The 18,946-nt window shown below is 37.6% G+C and overlaps 1 protein-coding gene across 3 annotated transcripts; it reads left to right on the top strand.

The window, feature by feature from the left end:
* Positions 1-9,127: 9,127 nt before the first annotated feature.
* fxyd6l (FXYD domain containing ion transport regulator 6 like) lies at positions 9,128-17,888 on the top strand. 3 transcript variants are annotated; one of them, XM_086079376.1, is made up of 10 exons: positions 9,128-9,219; positions 9,301-9,394; positions 12,386-12,442; positions 13,140-13,157; positions 13,249-13,272; positions 14,835-14,909; positions 16,595-16,631; positions 16,716-16,753; positions 16,839-16,864; positions 17,802-17,888. In XM_086079376.1, exons 3-9 carry the CDS (start codon positions 12,391-12,393, stop codon positions 16,841-16,843), a joined length of 249 nt encoding a protein of 82 aa, XP_085935502.1. In that variant the 5' UTR covers positions 9,128-9,219; positions 9,301-9,394; positions 12,386-12,390; the 3' UTR covers positions 16,844-16,864; positions 17,802-17,888. The 3 variants fall into 3 exon arrangements, with proteins under 3 accessions (XP_085935502.1, XP_085935504.1, XP_085935503.1); XM_086079377.1 differs by having other exon boundaries at positions 9,159-9,219; positions 9,291-9,394; XM_086079378.1 differs by lacking the exon at positions 9,301-9,394 and having other exon boundaries at positions 9,139-9,219.
* Positions 17,889-18,946: the final 1,058 nt, after the last annotated feature.

The following is an 18,946-nucleotide window of genomic DNA, read 5'->3' as shown; positions in this document are numbered from 1 at the left end:
TTTGTACTGTCTGTCATTCAATTGTGATGGCGCCCAAAGGCACTAGTTTTGCCATTTTTAGATTTTTAAAGACTTGTAAATGTGTTTGCCTGTATTCAAACATTGAAAGTTAATTGATCAAACTTGTGTGAATATGCAAACTTGGGCATTGAGCCGTGCATCAAGTTATTACACTTGATCTTGGACAAAACACACCAGTCCATGTGTGGTTTAAGAAGTGGGATCAAAACTTATATTTTGCTACTTTTATGAGCATACAGTGAAGGCTTCAAACATTGGCAATACTATAATTGAGATGAATGCATTCCAGTGACAAGATATACTTTATTCATCCCATTAGGGAAATTATAAATGCCAGTTTTTAAACACTGAAGTAACTTTTTTTTTCTTTTTTTTTACTTTTGCTTACTAAATTACTACTCAAACTTTTTTTTTTTCTTTTTTTAATGCTTAGATTGCTGTAGAGCCATTTGCAAATGTCACACGAATATAAAGGCAACGATTTCTGATTTATCACTGGCTGAATATACAGTACATGTAGCCTAGTTAAGTAATCCCATTCAGGGGAAATATATCTTTGGTTAAACAAAATAAATTCTGAAAAATGTCATGAAAGCCATCAGATCATTCCTAGCAACTTGTATTAAAAATGACAACGTGGCTACACTTTGGCAATCAATCACATCAGCTCCTGGGAATTCACCCAGCAGGGCATGTTGCTGAATAATGGTCCAGTTTGAGGTAATTCATCAGGTTGTCAGTGTTTCCTCTTTTCTTCTCGCATCCTCAGCGTGCAAGTGAATGAAGCCAAATGTTTAGCATGCAGAATTCAAGAGCGTGCTGCATAATGGATAGTCATCTTAATTAAACTGTTCTTATTGGAAATTCTATTTACCTTCCACTCTCATGGAGGCCCCTTTTTGAACGGATGAAACTGAAGTGCAATCTTATAAACACCTTTTGAGTGAGCCCAGGAAACGTGTTTTCATGGTAGTCATTGATATCTTCATCCAGTAATTGTCTGCATATTTAACTCACTAACTTGAAGCAGCCAAGTGACTGGTTTTTTTTAGTCACTTGATTGCACACTGTTTTGCATCATTTTGATACAAATTATCTAATTTCTTCTTTTTTTCTTTAGTTAAAAATGTGCAACTTGAATACGTTGCCGCTTTAATATATTTTTCTTTACTTGCAATTTAAAGAATCCTAATTTATTTTGGACAATTCTGCTTCGAACTATGGGGTAACATTTTGAGCAAGGCCATTTTCATTTCAAATATGAGTAAGGTGGTGTTGAAATGACAATGGTGCTGCAGGATTGAGGAAATACGAAAATGTGTGCCAGTGTGTTTCAGTCAACCTAAAGGGCAATGCAAATTTAGCAGCAAAGAGTTTGCTACGAGGGTTCCAAGTGGTGCTCAATAACGAAGGGACTGTCGCTGGCAATTCATAAATCACAAATCTTGCTTCTGTTCCATTCAAACCAATTGAACGCTGGAGCTTAGCTGATGTTCAAAGCCAGTTCAAAGCAAGACTATTAAAATGTCTCCAAATGTTTTAATCTGACTGTTAAGCCTAAACACACCCAGCCCATTTGATTCTCAGCCAAATTCCTCTCTCATGTTTACACTTCTATCGATCAAATATCTAAGCTGTCTTTCTGCACTTCAGCTCCTCTGGCAATTCATTACAACTATTAAACTCACTAACTGGGTCTGGTGATTCCGTGATCCAATAAATTGGTTCCATTCTTGTCCTGCTCCTATTTACTGAAGTTGTGCAACTTCAAAGAACTGTTTAAATCAAACAAGAGTCATTTGATAGAAAGACTGCATATGAATACGGGCACTTGTTTTTGTCCCACCCCACCCCCTCCAATAAAAATAAATGGGACAGCGTGGCATTTAACAGTATTAAAAATAACATACTGTGAGCCAAAAATGAGCGGATGATAATGTCTTAAGCTCTCGTATCCCTTCTCCTTCATTTATATTTAATTGCAGACTTAATTTTCCGCCCAGTGACACTCAAATTAAGATGTAGCTGTACGTGAGGATTTGCAAGAACTGCAGAAATAAATCTATTGTAAAAATATCCTTCGCCTTGTTTTTTTTTCAAGCTATGGTAAGATTACTTCTTTGTCTGTGAATTTACAGTACTTTAAAGACCGGGGCGGTGTTTTTCAGTAGTTCTGTGTAATGTAGTGCACACAGCGCTGATGTCACATTGACCTTTGTATGGTGATGCATGAGATACCGCAGTAACTTCCAGGACTCATGTGGGGAGTCTAGACCACCTATGATGAAGTCAAAATGGGGTAGAGTGGATGTGGCTATATTATTGCTGACACACTCCTTCGCTGCAAGGTGCCGTGGATGAAGAGAAAGGCACCCACTTTGGGGTGGAGCATCTGGAACATCTGTTCAGTCATAACTACAAATGCCAACCAGGGGACTGTAAGCGTTCATATCGTCTTCCTAAACTAGTGACCTTAGTGACGATGCAAACTGTCAGACAGGCTAATGAATAGCATTGGTATCGTGATGTAAGCTTTTAACCTCATTCACTGCCATTGACGGCTATACACGTCAACAAATCATTTGAGCTATTTCTATTAGTTTAAAAAAATAAATCCCACTTTTCTTAACAAGAGTATGAAAACCTAGGGGAAAAAATTACATTTAGAACAGATATAAAATGTGTGATTAATCCTGAGTTAACTATTGAAGTCATGCAATTAATTACAATTAAAAAAATGTAATCGCCTGACGCGATTTAAAAAAATAAAAGATTATTAAAAATTAGGGGCGTCAGGCCGATTAAAAATTGTAATTGTAATTAATTGCATGACTTCAATAGTTAACTCGGGATTAATCACAAATTTTGTATCTGTTCTAAATGTACAATATTTTTTTCTAGGTTTTCATACTCTTGTTAACAAAAGTGGAAAAAAATGTTAAACTAATAGAAATATTTCAAATAAATGTTTGACGTCTATAGCCGTCAATGACAGTGAATGAGTTAAAGTCAACCCTCCAAAAGATTCTTGACAGTATGTCCTACGTGACCTCACTAGTCCGAACATGACATCTGATTAATATTAAATTTGTGGAATATGAGTTATGAAGCAAAAATCCAGCTATTTTTATCCATCTCAGGGGGCGGCCATTTTTCCACTTGCTGTCGACTGAAGATGACATAAATGTTGCTCAGGGCTCAGGCCAAACGACCAATCGCAGCTCACCTTTTTTCTCAAGCTCAGCTGGGATTGCTTGTTACTTGAGACCTGAGCAACATTGATGTCATTTTCACTCAACAGCAAGTGGCAAAATGGCCGCCCCCTGCGATGGCTAAAAACGGCTGGATTTTGCTTCATAACTCATACTCCACAAATGTAATATTCAGAATGTCATGTTTAGACTAGTGGGGTCACATACATTATTGTCATCTATCAAGAAATGTTTAAGGTTGACTTCCGCTTTAAGCAACAAGTATTTACTGTTGATATGTATACAGATAATATAATACTTGCATATGTATATTTATCCTTCGTGAAGAAAGACTATTACTGTTCTTATGTATGTTGGTATTATTACACTGCCCCCTGGTGGCAAGGGGTGGACAACAGAAGAACCAGCACAATGTCCATTGAATTGAGCAAGAAATGTGGCAGAAATGTTTTTTTATTTGTTACATTCTATTTAAAATGCTGGTAACTTTATTTGAGAGTGGGAATAAACAATTTGTTCCCGAGGATCTTTCACGATCTGCCGCTGCTTAAATTTGCTTACAACTCAAGACTACTTTTACCTTGAAAAACCTGTAAATCGGGTCACATTTAAGTCGAAGTACCACTGCATACCACCACACACACACAAAAACAAAACTATATGATGTTACAGCCTTTTGTTAGAAATTCCTGCACTGTTTATCATGTTGGACTGGTGGTTACTTTTTCTTTGCTGATATAAATTTGGAGGCAAATCAGACCCCAGTGCCATTATAGGACCTGGTGGCCCGTTCACTGTCTGCCAAAGTAAATTGTGTGTTTGCTATTTGGACTACACGTAGCAATAAAGATGTCATTGCATTTACTTCACATCCATCAGGGTATAAAGCAGCTTGGCTCCTGTCTTCAAGTTACACAATTGCTCTATTTGTAGCCTTTATTAAGTCACTATACAATGTGTCCAAGTCCAGCGCATGGCCCTGCCTCTCGCCCAATGTCAACTCAAAATGGCTGCTCACAAAAGGCCTTACAAACATTTTCCATCATGCAGCTGTCCGCTGCACATAGCGCAGGTCTTATTTTTACCCCTTTGTCGGTTCTGAATGATGCCACTGGCACTTTAAATCACGTCAAAATGTTTCCTGATTACCATTTTGAATCCCATTGTGCTTGTGTGTGTAATGGCACCGGCCCCTTATTTACCTCCACTGCCCTAACACTCAATTAGATGTGTTTGTGGTTTATATGCATAATGAGTTTGGTTCCTGCAGAACCAGCCTATTCAACAATTCTGGCTCTGAGGCTTTTTTGCAAGGAGGCAGGGAGACATAAGGATTTAATACCATGGAAATGGGCTGCATTCAAATCAAGCACCTTTTCTACCTTCAAGATATTGTCACAATTTTGCCTTATGCATCCATTTGCACAATGAAAAGTTTCAGTCAATGGGTTAGCTAGAGAACAAGAAGAAGACATTTCTCATATTTACAGTGCGTAGGCCTATATGCATTTAAAGTTGTTTATAATATAGTGGAAGTGTGTTGGAGTGGGAAGGGGGTAGCCATCCGTTAAAGCATTGTGAGCATTTTCATTAGATTATTTTTTTTTTTAAGAGAAGTCAACCACTATTTTTTTCCCCCACAATAATATATTCTATGCAGCCCCACTGGTCTAAATGTGGTATTCTGGTTAGTATTGTGTTAGTGGATATGAGTAAAGCAGCAAAATCCTACTTTTTTTTTTTTTATCCATCTCAGGGGGCGGCCATTTTGCCACTTGCTGTCTACTGAAGATGACATCAATGTTGCTCAGGGCTCAGACAACGGCCAATCATAGCTCACCTGTTTGCTGAAGCTGAGCTGTGATTGGTTGTTACCTGAGACCTGCGCGACATTGATGCCATCTTCAGTCAACAGCAAGTGGCAAAATGGCCGCCCCCTGAGATGGATCAAAATGGATGGATTTTGCTTCATATGAATATCATTATTAACTCATTCACTGCCATTGACGGTTATAAACTTAAAACAATTATTTTAACTATTTCTATAAGTTTAAAAAAAAAATCTACTTTGTGTAGAGTATTAAAACCTATATATTTTTTATTGTGCAGTTAAACCAGATTTGTGATTAATCGTGAGTTAACTATTGAAGTAAAAAAATAAAAAATAATTGCCTGACGCCCCTAATTTTTAATAATCATCTCGTCAGGTGATTAAATTTTTTTATTGTAATTAATCGCATGACTTCACTAATTAACTCACGATAAATCACACATTTTACTTATTTATTAGTTACTTACTTGTTTATTAATGATACTCTTGTTAACAAAAGTGGGAAAAAATAATTAAACTAATAGAAATAGCTCAAATGAATTTTTGATGTTTATAGCCGTCAATGGCAGTGAATGAGTTAATAACGCATCATTTGAGTAGATGTGTTATTTCAGAAGTGTGTATCAATCTGATAGCTCTGTGCATCAATCAGTACCCAAGAAGTAGCTCTCGGTTTCAAAAAGGTTGGTGACCCCTGATCGAAACTAACCCTACCAAAAACTTCATTTGACCACTCGCATAATCAAGTGCAGATCAGGCAGCAATGGGACAGAGCCATGACCATTCAGCCGCTTAAGCTCTTCACAGCGAGAACTAAACAAGGACTCCACAGAGCCCTTTAAAAGGAATAGGGTGTGTGGTTTTAATTGCATTTGGTCCAATTTAATTAAGAAATACCAGAGAATCCCCTATGGTAATTACTGATTAAAAAGCAGGTGAGGCTGTCATGGCATGGCCATCAAAAGCTACCAAGCTTGCAATCCAATCACTGCTTGTCATCCAAGGACATTTAAGACTCATTTGGGTGCAATATTCATTCAAGCCCTCAACCCAAAATTCTGTCTTTTTGCCCTAAGTCCATAACATAGAGAATTAAATTTTTGATGTGTGTCTGTTTCCCCAACCAAATATACGGAGACTTTTGTTTTTACACAATTTTCTCTTCCTGACCGCATTAAAACATCTCCTCGTCAAATTGCTGAACTGAATGAGGAAATGCATAGTAGTTTGCTGCTGTTGGGTGTCAAATTCATCTTTATCATTATTTTCATGGTTTCAACTAATTCATGGATGTTATTCACTGGTGGCTGTGTTCCTTGTATTGATCCTTAATTAAGTAGCCCTTCCTTGACTAACATCTCCATCTAGTGGAGAAGGATGTTACGTCATCTTTTGCACAAGCCTGATGCTGCTGTCACTCACACGTCTTTTAGTGCAGTTTTTCATCAATGTGATATGATCTCTCGGTATGAAGCATGCCAGAGTGGGGGGGAAAGAGTAACAAGCAATAACCTGAGATTTACAGGCACAACTTTAATATCACATAACCTTATACAATCCACATTTTCTATATGAGACCCAATACAAGATTTGTACCATATACAGCGTTTAGCAAGACAATGCTCACTCTTTATTACTAGTATGTCTTTGTAAGTAATTTGCAGTGGTGTACAATTGCACTTCATCATGTGAAACTGACTATGTCTTCCTTGTGTAACAAAAAAAACTGTATTAGCTTTGTAAAGGCATGTCATGTATTGGAATTCGTTGCACCTAATGCTGAAGCTGCTATGTGAATAGGCAGCTGTCAAATCAAATGTTGAAATTTTGTAAGATGAAAAGCCCTGGTGTTTCTTTGAAACGCCGCTATATAGAGCAACTGAACACCACTCTTCAAAAAAAGAAATCCCCTGCGGAGTGAATGGCTTGTCAATCACGCCAGTCCAAAATGTGCTGTAGATGTTTCATTGGCTTAAATGCTGCTGACTGTGAAGGCCATGGGAAATCATTCCCATCCTTTTCACACCCATCAAACCATTCAGAGGAAGGTTATTTCATTAGCCTCTACATCATTTAGGCTCCAATCAATAAGCCTGACTCAACTATATACTGAGTCATATTGTACGTTGTCCAGCCAGCTCTATATTTGCTCGTCCCACGGGAGAGAATGTGTCGGGTCGGTGTGGAGGAGACCTTGAGAACATCGCTGGGCACCAACAGACTGATAGACCGCTCAACAACACATTGGTATTATCTGCGTTTTCTTTGGTGAAACACTAACACATTCCCAATGATACCAAAGTCCAAATCTTATTTGGGATTTTTGTAACACATCTTCTGTTACCTTGTGACTCGAGCTCAAGGACATTTTGCCAACATGTATAAAACCTGGGCTCTAGAATAACTTTTTATTTTTTTATTTTTTTTTACATGGAGCACAGTGAAATTTTAGGGGTGCGAGCAGGGCTGGACTGGCACAAAAAAATCGTCCCTGGCATTTTGACTTAGGCCCACCGGCCCAGCCTGATTCCTGCCTAACATGTAGTTCTGCCACTGATGTTTATTGATGTTTCAGTTTGTGATCTATATTGTAACTGGATTACCGGACTAGTCCCTCTTAACTGTGGGCCAGTCTCTTAGGGTAAAATGTAGGAAAATATATATATATATATTTTTTTTTTAAAGAGGCCGGCCCACCGGGCATCTGCCCTAAATGCCAGATGGTCAGTCCAGCCCTGGGTGCAAGTGGAAAATTTTGGGGCGTGTACTGTAAATTGATGTGAAATATTTACTTCACTCATTTTCACTTTATTACTGATAAATTGACTGAAGTGCGGAGCACAATTTTCATAGCAAAAATACAATTAAAATCAAGAACAGTTTGAAAAGAAAAAAGAAAAAAAATCTTTTTTTTCTAAATTACTTTTACTGTCTTAAATTATAGGAACCAAATCCCACCATTTAGGGGCAGTCTGGAGTCCTGATAAGACTTAAGAGCAGTAGTAGCACCATATGAAGACAAAGTCAACCCAAACATTTTCTTTACAATATGTTGTATGCACGAGTCTAAATAGCTTTCTGATTAATATTGTGTTTGTGGAATAAGAATTAAGCAACAAAATCCACCCGTTTTTATCCTTCTCAGGGGGCAACCATATTGCCACTATTTGTTGACTGAAGATGGCATCACAGTTACTCAGGGCTCCGGTAACGACCAATCACGCCTCCCCTGTTTTCTCAGTTTAGTCACGTTGTGTATGCAAGCTGAGCCGTCATTGGTTATTACCTGAGCCCTGACTCATTTTCAGTCAACAGCATGAGACAAAATGGCCGCCCTCTGAGATATATAAAAGAGGGTTTGCTGCTTTATTCATATTCCGCAAACGCAATATTAATCAGAATACCATGTTTAGAATAGAGGCGCTGCTAGAGGTTCGCCATGGCTTTCTCCAACATTCCAAAAACATACATTCTAGGTTTGTTGAAGACTTGAATTGCTCATAGGCAGGGTTGGGGAATCCACATCCTTAAAGTAAAAACCCTGAAACAGTTTGGCGTTAGCTACAGGTGCTTTCACTCAAAAGGTGGAGACAACCTCGTTTACCCGCCAGTTAATTGGAAACACCAGTGGCTAAAGCCAATCTGTGACAGGGTTTTTACTTTTTGGACCTGCATTCCACAACCCTGCTCATAGGTGTGACTGAGCATGAATGCTCGCTTGTGTGCCCTTGGAATATTCCACCATTCGCCCAAAGTCATTTGCTGCAGGCCTCAGCTCCCCCCACAACCCAAATGAGTTCAAGTAGGCTCTGTGCTTTCATACATGAGAAAAACAAAACACATCTGACTACATAGCCTTAAGAAAAGTTTTAAATGTTGCAATAAAAATGCAAATGGTTCAAATATTACTGCTCTAACTGTTTCAATCAGAACTGAGCATGATTCAATGTGTCCCTAATGAATTGTCCTGTGGTAGTACTATTTCCACTCCAGACTGGGAGTAACTTCACACCATCCGCCCGCCCCCTCCTCCTCCCCCTCCTCCCCCTCCTCCCCCTCCTCCCCCTCCTCCTCCTCCTCCTCCTTCATTCCTCAGCGGACCAAACAAGACACGCACTAAAACCTGCGGGGTTCTCCAACTCCACTGACTGTTCGGTAATTCCTTATAATTGCATAAATTAGATGTGATCTATTTGTTCCTCTTTTATTCCCAATAAACATAACAGTTGATTCCAGACTTTCTGTCGGGAAGTTTCCTTGAAAGAAAACTTTTGCAAGTAAAGGAGTACACCAAAGTTGGGAGGAGGGGACATCTGCGGTTTAAAACGTGGTAAGTTCACGTTTTTGAGTAGTCCAAATCGGTGCATTTGCGGTGTTTACTTTCTCGACTTCCGAGATATTTGTAAATCGACTCACTTTTGCACAATGAGACCTCCGGCTTATTTTGTCGATTGAAGTTCCAACCCTCAACTTTCATCCAAATGCCCGTGGCAGCATGTGACTAGTATTTAATGACCTCAAGCAAGCCGCTTTACGCTCGCAAATTAACAATACACATGTGACAATTTACCCCCCCCCCCCCACACGTGCTTGTTACGATGTATCTATTTATTTATTTATTTTTAAATACGTGTCATGACTCATGACCTCATTTATTATTCTCACGCGCTCGACGGTAGTAAGAACGAACTCATCCGTTGACATCGCGTTATTTTGCGTCAACGTGAACTCAACTCAGAACACGATTGAAACATCTGAGCTGTATTTTTGTTTTGGTTTATGGTTGACACTGGCACACTCCCCAATTAAATCCCCAATTGTGAATCCTGTTTTATTATAACCCGAGGTAATTTATTTGTAAGTGTTGCTCTTAGTCTTCCATTATATCCCTCTCCATCATTCAATTATTGGACCAGTGCCTATTTGAATGCCTGTCTGGGTCACCCTGTGTTTGATTAAACTTGATGGGCAGGCTTTTGTTGTTAATCCCACTTTCCACGGATGAAGTGTTCATTTCTCTCCACTCCAGGGTCGTGCTCACACCCTCACTGCAGTCATGCGTGAAGTGTTGAGGCAGGGTTTGTGCCACAGAGGAAAGCCTTGGCTCTCCTTACACAAACTTTAATCTTTTACAGTGGACAACACTCACACATGCCAGAGCTTATGTTCTTAAAGCTTTGTTTTTTTCATTTCTTATTTTGGGATTTCGCGACTGTGCATACTTCCCTCCTAGGGTCTTCTTAGGCCTTATGTCTTTTAAATTGTCAACCATCTGCACACAGCTGGAGATACACTTAGAACTGAGTGTACTAGCTGCGCAGCCGGTAAACAAAAGTATTTGTGTGAGCTTTAAGACAACAATACCCTGCTAGATAATGATGTCGATGAAACGCTGCCTGTGGGTTCCTGGCAACAAACTGAAAAGTCAAACCCTCTCACTGAATATCAAATGCAACTCAACACCGGTGATCTTGGACTGCAAAGGATTTGGGGAGCCTTAAATAGACCCCTCGCAGTCCAGTTGGGAGGTGTTGACTGCCAGAGGTGGGGAGTAACGCGCTACTTTTACTCCGGTACATTTTCTCAAGTATCCTTTGCTACATTTTATTTTATTTTTTTTACTTTTACTTGAGTACCGGTAGCGTCATATGTTAACAGCCAAACAGTTAATAGTACAACAGGACCTGGTCTTCTTCTGGTAAAAACAAAACAACATGCTAAAATGATTGATTTATTAGTTGGTTTAGATTGAGATCTTGTTTTCTCACCACAGCTGTCAGATTTTGTTGTTGTTGTTGTTGTTGTTGGCTAGTACGGACAAATTGATTTAGAGTGTAAACTCAAGTTTAGTTGACACTTGGGGCAAAAAAAATAGATTTGAATCATTCATCATGTCATTTATGTGTTTTTCCCCCTTCTATCTACACTTACAAGCCATGAATTTTCTTACTATGGTCTGACAAAGAAGGAGTTTGCTGCTTTACCTCCTGAAGTTCAATTTATGCATCAAACACAAGATCACAACTCGGATCATCTTTTGATCTTGATTAGTGTGCTCATCGTGTTTGCTTTCAGTTCTGTGCATCTTCTGTCCAAGGTCTCTGTGCCTCTCTTGCTTGATCACAAAGTAAAAGCATGTGCAGCACAACTTTATTAAATACCTGCGGTGACCCCCCTCTGGCGCCGTATAAACGCTCTACGGTATTTGACTTCCTGTTAATAAAACATCCTGCGCGCATCAATCCCCTCCTGGCATGTTGGCAGGATCGGCTTTTTTCTTACTAGCTTGTCTTCTTTTACGCATCTAAAATATATGTACAGAAAAGTTATTTTTGATATTTATTTGGTAGGGGTGTGAATTGCCTAGTACCTTTCGATTTGTATCACGGTTCATAGGTCACGATTTGATTCAATACCGATTAATCCCGATACGAATCTATAAATTGCGATATATATATATATATATATATATATTTTTTTTTTTTTTACTCCAATTTAGAAAATACTAATCAGTAAACTTGTTCATGTACACTATAAGATTTGTATGAAAATGTATTTATCTGAAAATTCTGGCTTATAACTGAGCCACTGCATTTAACAAACAGGTTGCAGTCTGTTTCGTGTTTGAACAGCACTAAAATCAAATATTAAAACTTAATGTTCCATTAATATAACATTCTTCCATGCTTAATGTGTGAATCCTAACCTTAAGACGTTTTGTTGAATATTCCCATAAAAAAATGTATGTTTAAAAATCGATTCGGCCGCATATTCGAGATTTGAGAATTGCACGCTGTAATATCGCGATATATTGCCGAATCAATTTTTTTCTAACACCCCTATTATTTTGTAAATGTAAAGTGTGTTACAAATGAATTATTACTATTATTATTATTATCATTATTATTTCATACAATTTCAGGATCAACATAATCTTTACAGTTGAATTGAATAAAATAAAAAAATCTGGATAAATGTCCATTTCTGCGCCTTTCTGTTACTTTTTCAGTCTCTACCGTATCTCTGTTGAAATGATTTGATGATACTCAGGTCTGGACTTCTCATGATGTCAAAAATGTTGACATTTTGCCTCAAAATGTCAACAGCATGTTGAAGAGGACTGGTTAAAGACTATTTCAAATGGAACCAACCATTCATGGATCAAAAACCTATTGTGATTTTTCTTGTTCAATATCTTGTCAGAGAACTCTAAGTTGTGAGAAAGTGTACAGAAACGGTTAACAGTCGGACATGTGCATTCAAACGTTTAGAGGTCAAAGGAAGTTCGATTTCATTAACAATTGTTTGTTCTCCTCACCAGCTACAATGGATCTTTTGCTGTTTGTGGCATTTGTCTCCTGGTTGACTCTTGCTCTCGGTGAGGGTGATTTTTATTTTTTATTTTTTGGGTGCTGCCTCTGGTCTCTGAACGGTCACATAGCCTTTTGCTGCTCTTTTACTTGGCAGACTTTCCTGTCATGTGCTGCTTGTTGGGAACGTAACAACATTTTTAAATGATTTGCATTAGTTTGGCACCTAAACTTACATGCTAGGTTTCTTCACAGTTAGGAAAGAACCATTTAAAGGAATACTTGACTCATTGAGCCATTTTCAGTAGTAAAAAGTTAATATTTTGTCCAGAATTATTTTAATAAATTCCTTATTTTTTATGTACAGTAAATAAATACCTTTAAAAAAAAATCCACTTGCTGTCGACCGAAGATGACATCACTTGTGCTGAGGAAATAGGTAACGACAAATCACGGCTCACCTGTTTTCTGGGTTCATGATTGCTCGTTTACCTGTTTCCTGAGCACAGGTCATTTTCAGTCGACAGCAAGTGGAAAAATTAGTTTTAAAATGTATTAATTGTTCATGAAAAAAAAGTTATCACTCATGTCAATTTTTTGTAATTTTTTACATTTTAATGTTTTTGTGATGAAACTTTTGATGTTTTGAGGATGAAAATGTAAATAAAAAAAAATTATGGACATAGGTGTTTTTCACATTTCAGCGACAATATGCTCTTAATACTTTCTACTCTTTAACTCTGAAATTTGTCTTCACATTTTCAGCGACAGACAGTGAAAAAGGTGCGTTTGAGTTCACAAAGGCAAAAGTCAAGTGCTGCATATCGGTCAATGTCTGACGCTCAATTCATTCCTGTCTCTTCTCTTCAAGCAGACTATGACAGCGATTTTGAATATGGTAAGTAAGCAAATCTTACAAACGTCTGAAAGGAAACATCTGCAAGGTCAGATTAAGGCATCTCACACTTTCATTTCCTTCAGCTCATTCCCACAAGAACTGTGGATTTGCTTTTCGGTATTTTGGCCTTTGTCCACGCGATATCAGCACTGGGAGTCGCCCCAGTTGAAAACAGTAATGAGTTATTGGGTTGAATATTGTAAGCCAGCAGATGTATTATTCTCCACTCCACTGGTTTGAATGGAGACTTGTATTATTTCATATCTTTTGACATATCGTATTTATATCCGTACTCCACCATAAAACTACTGAGCATGTGCATTCATATTTTTCTAAAAATACATTTTGAACAGTGGTGTTTTATTGCTGTGTTTATAACAAGATATGTCATCAGAGATCAAGTCAGTACCATAAAGTAAGCACTGATGTGGTTGTCGGTTTTGTTATGTTCCTCGCTCTCATAGACACCATGTCACTAGTGTTGTCCGCTTGAAGAATTAAATATCTCTCCCTAAATGGCCTCCTCCATCCCCCCCTTTGGGAAATAAAGATCTAGTTCCTGTAATTATCTCGTTTAAACACAGACATTAAAGAATTAACTGCTGAGCTCATTTGAACTTTGTTGCCAACCAAAGCAGCAGCAACTACCAAATGTAAAGCTCGTCCTCAGATTAATTAAATTGTGGAGTTTTATCATATGTTGTAGTCAAAGATCATCCGTGTTTATCTTCCAGCGTACTAAGCGATTTGTCCTGACCAGTCGGACTTGGTTCATGCCCTTTCACTGCATATCTCTCTCGCTCTATCGCTCTCTCTCTCTCTATCACTCTCTCTCTCTCTCTATTGCTCTTTCTATCTATCGCTTGCTTGCTCTCTATCTATCTCTCTATCTCTCTTTTTCTCTTTGTCTTTCTCTCTCTTTCTTTGTCTTTCTCTCTATCTATCTCTCTTTCTCTCCTTGTCTTTCTCTCTTTGTCTTTCTCTCTCTCTATCTCTATCTCTCTCTATTTCTCTTTTTCTTTCTCTATCTCTTCCTCTATCTCTCTCTTCCTCTCTATCGCTCTCTCTCTATATCTATCTCTTTCTCTCTTTTGTCTTTCTCTCTATATATATATCTATCTCTATCTCTTTATCTATCTCTCTTTTTCTCTTTCTCTCTTTTGTCTTTCTCTCTCTCTATCGCTCGCTCTCTATCTATCTCTTTTATCTATCTCTCTTTCTCTCTTTTTCTCTTTCTCTCTCTCTCTCTCTTTATCTTTCTCTTTCTTTCCTTGTCTTTGTCTTTCTCTATCTCTATCTCTTTTTCTCTCTTTCTCTTTCCCTCTTTCTCACTTTTTCTCTTTCTCTTTCTTTTTCTCTCTTTCTCTCTATCTCTCTTTCTTAAAACTATCTGGACGCTGGAGGTATGTTTTCTGTTGATTTGCCGGTCTCCCAGCAGAGGGTGGGGGAGTACAATTTTGCATTTTTTTCCATCTGACGACTTTGACTGACACATTTAATTAAGTGTGTGTCCATAATCTAGCAATCTGTATCCCCGCAATTTAATATTTTGAACATTTCAGACTACGAATCTCTGAGGATCGGTGGCCTGGTTTTCGCCGTCGTGCTGTTCGTCCTGGGCATCGCCCTCATCGTCAGTGAGTATTTACAACATGTTCGCACACTCATATCATGAAGGTGGGGCGGTCCAATATCAGCGCTCACATGCCGCGTCTCATACTGGTCGGTCCTTATCACCAGACTCCGCTTTGCTCAAATGTTCCTCCCACTTGGCAACACATTAAATATATTCACCAAAACAACCCATAAGCAACACACAAGAACGAACACAGCCTGTGGACAGCGTTCTTGGATAACGGGCAGCACTCATCTGTAGTAGAGAAAAAATGATTTATAATCTCACAAAAATATTTTGAGGTTTGTCAAAGGTCCTTTTCTCCGTCTGAGATGGGGTACGCCCTCAGCTGGTCAACAGTCAGTTGCTACCACCTGTCTGTTTAGCCAGGGCTTTGTCGCCATTTTGTATCCTCGTAGGGCATTTCACAAAAACACAAAAAGGCAAATTGATTATTCAGCAAATAGGTGATTTATACATGTATATTATATATATATTTATTTCATATTTATATTTGTATGCTTTCATATTTGCAAAGTTTCTCGTTTTGGCAAATTGATTAATTTCAGAAAGGGACTCACTATGCAAAACTGTGACAAAATGAGACATTTTGTTACTGCTGAAATCTAATTAGCATGCAGTAAATAATTTTTAGTCACACTTGTTTTTATTATTCATGGTTTATGCATTTGAGCAGAGGAAGGTTTTCTCAGTTAATCCCGATGAGGTCGGCATTGGAGAAACGTCATAAAAAAGAGGCAGAAAAACTGACAAATCATAAAGACAGTGCATAAAAAGAGAACATAAAAGAGAGCAGTGCTGTGCAAGTTTACTGTTTGGCTCCTAAAAAAAAACAAAAAAAAACGAGAGCACTGAAAGACTTGCTGCCAGTAAAAAACACCGCTGGCGCCTCCCAGTGGAGGAATAAAGACAAATAAAGGATTAGCGCTATCTTTCAAGATGCTTTACCCTGACAACTTGTAGGTCACAAGCCTGCTTTGGGATTTCCCACATCAACATTTCTATCTAGTGCAGCGACGAGAATTAAGTCGTGTTGTCACATGTTGTCCACTGACGAGAAGAGAGAGTGCATCCTGGAGGGTAAAAATAACATTGGCTAATTAGAATAAAATACTGTCTATGTCTGGTTTCACACTATCCAGATGTTGTTGTTTTTTAGAATTTCTGTTCTTGGCACAAACAAAAAATAATAAGAAAGATTTTTATGAAGAACAGAAAAGGCTTCTATTTATTGGTATCTTGTCCTCCACCAATTGTTTTTTTCTTTTCTTCTACATTTCCATATAGAACAGCGGGGAAAAAAGGGAAAATGGCCGTTATTGGAAGAGTTCCCCCACCCCGTAAACAAGATTTAAAAAAATTAATAAAATAAAATAAATTATTGCGCTCAACAGGCTATTCCATGAGTACAGACTCTATTCTTTTTGTTCAGCATATTCATTCTAAGCCATGGAATTATTTTAAGAGGGTAAATGTCGCTTTCTCAGAATTAACTAAATTGATTTATAGTGTTTTGGAGAAGACCTCTGATCTTGGTTCTTACCTTTAAAAAAAAAAAATTGTTTCCCATGATGAGATATGCCATTGCATAGATTTAACTAATCACAACAATCAAATGTAAGAATGTCACAGCTACCTTTTTTATAAAAAAAATAATAATAAACCATTTTTTCCCCTCCCGAACAGGTAGAAAATGTTTGTGTAAAAAGAGTGACAAGTCAAGGTGAGTAAATAAATAGAAGCTTAACATGCTTAAATTGCATGTTTTGCAGCACAAATATTTTAACAATTCATTAATTGTGCCCAGGTCACGAAATCCAGACGTCGAATCAATTGTTCCAAGGGGTAAATATATTTATGCAGTTTTTTTGTTTTTTCATAATGTGTTGTCACCATCAACAAAGTAATCAAACTTTTTTTTTTCCCCCAGCATAATTCCAAAGCCAAATTCAGTTGGTACGTACCTCTAAAACAGAGCTGGGAAAACACACACACACATACACACACTCAAGTTCCATGTTTGATTTTTAAAACTGACAGATGGGTTTGGTCATTTTAGAAAAAATAAATAACTATAGTTTGGATGTAATACTTGACTGTATAGCCTATATAAAATATGTCAAATTGTTTACAATATTTATTTAATTGATTAAATAATTCCTTTTTTACATACAAATAATTATTTTATGTTACCAATTATTTAATGAAATGGATACAGAATTGTTAGAAGTTTGTGTAAAATTATTACCATTTTTAAAGTAGTTTATAGTATAGTATAGTATAGGTAATTGAAAAATGCTAAATGTATATTTAATTGCTTTGTTTTACCTTTTTACTGTATTATTTGCAATTAATCCTGTAACCAATTTTTTAAAGAGGTAAATACATAATCAACCAATATCAACTGTACAAGAAATCTACTCTTGTCATATATTGTATATTGTTGAAAACTGATTTGTGATTTTAATGACTCATTTTAGGCTGGCTCTTACACTCTTAGCTTAACTTAGCTAACTTGGGCCCATTTACATTGTAAAATGTTGATCAATGTCCATCGTCTCTTTCAAATAAATACATTCAATCAATCAATAATAGTTTTAAGAATAGCTATTTTTTAGACTGAGACTTTTTATTTGACTTTTTTTTTGGTTGTATAGTATTGTGATCATATTATATAGTAAAATAAAGCAATTAATTATTTAATGAGATACATTAATTAAATAAAGAAAAAGGTACATTACTGATCATCTTAATGCTTGGGGAGGGATATTAAAGAACTGAATATATATGTGGCCACTGGGCCATACTTTGCACGCTGCTGCTCTTAACCGCATCACATGATTCAAATTGCTGTATACAGTAAATTCGTTTTCTTCATCTCCTCTCCCTGCAGTTACCAAGTACTACCACCAGATGCCAGCAGATGACCTAAACGGCTGAAGACATTCATTTAATTAATAAAAACCTCGATTTTAAAACAGCCCTCATTTGCATAATTTTTTGTTCTTTCTTTCTTGCTAACTATTTAAGTTATCTTTATGCAACAGTGCAACCCAAATGTGCATAGTTTGGGACATTGACATTGATGCAAGCAACATTGCGTCATAAAATAAATGGTTTTAAAAGCTTCCTGTAGTTTACATTTCATGCTCGCCACAATATTGTGGAGGGTCTGGCCATGTGTTGTGGGGCAGCAGATAGCCCACTGCTGCACTCTTGTGCTGACGTTGCATTTGGCTCGGCCGCCACCAGTGAACGTGAATGATTTATGTGGTGCAAAGAAGCCGTCCACAAGGCGGTTGTCTGCAAAATTGCATCTCATTTCATCCACCTCTGCGGCAATTGCTACTAAAAAGGGATATCCCGCAAATTTGTGCATCTGTGAGGGTAAAAGCTGTACATGCGGTATTTATTACATTACAGAAAAAGGCTGCACTGCATCGCTGCCAATGCACACTCAGCAGAACCTCATCTAAAGCAACAGTTTTGTGAAAAATTAGCACTTGTGTAACGGCATGTGTCCACACAAACTACACTCTATGGCTAATGTGTTGTAGTATTACGCAATAGCTTCATACAGTATTAAAGCCTCAGCATTTATTTGATGTCCGTGATATACTAGTCCACACTTCCTGTCCTCACTAGTAAGACAATTCTGCACTCTAGTAGAATGACTTCATCTTGTAGCACCAACATGCCCATGTGTTGTCCTACTAGTGGGGAAAAAACATTACTAAGACATTGTCATTCCACTCATAGTCATTCTACTAGTAGTATGCTGAACTGTCAAATAAGGACAAGGAGCATACTAGTACTTGATGTACAAGTACACTCTTTGTCCTCACAAGTAGGACACATTTGGCATACTCATAGTCAGACAACTACATATACTGTATTTTTAGTAGAGCTGTCAAACGATTCAAATTTTTTTATCCGATTAATCACGATTAATCGCCTAATAAAAAAGCCTTTTTTTATCAAAAAAATTTCCCCACCAAATTTGAAGAGCACCGGTTATGCGTTGACATCTAATATTAT

This window comes from Leptonotus elevatus, chromosome 6, assembly GCF_054856555.1.
Source record: "Leptonotus elevatus isolate MCC_2025b chromosome 6, RoL_Lele_1.0, whole genome shotgun sequence".
Classification (NCBI taxonomy): domain Eukaryota; kingdom Metazoa; phylum Chordata; class Actinopteri; order Syngnathiformes; family Syngnathidae; genus Leptonotus; species Leptonotus elevatus.
The sequence above is the reverse complement of the archived record's forward strand: the minus strand, read 5'-3'. Positions and strand labels throughout refer to the sequence as shown.

Bases quoted from the DNA above. Each gene is read 5' to 3' on its own strand.
- fxyd6l (XM_086079376.1), top strand. From the start codon at position 12,391: ATGGATCTTTTGCTGTTTGTGGCATTTGTCTCCTGGTTGACTCTTGCT. The intron at 14,910-16,594 runs GTGAGTATTTAC...CCTCCCGAACAG, and splicing joins GGGCATCGCCCTCATCGTCA to GTAGAAAATGTTTGTGTAAA. The intron at 16,632-16,715 runs GTGAGTAAATAA...AATTGTGCCCAG, and splicing joins AAAAAGAGTGACAAGTCAAG to GTCACGAAATCCAGACGTCG.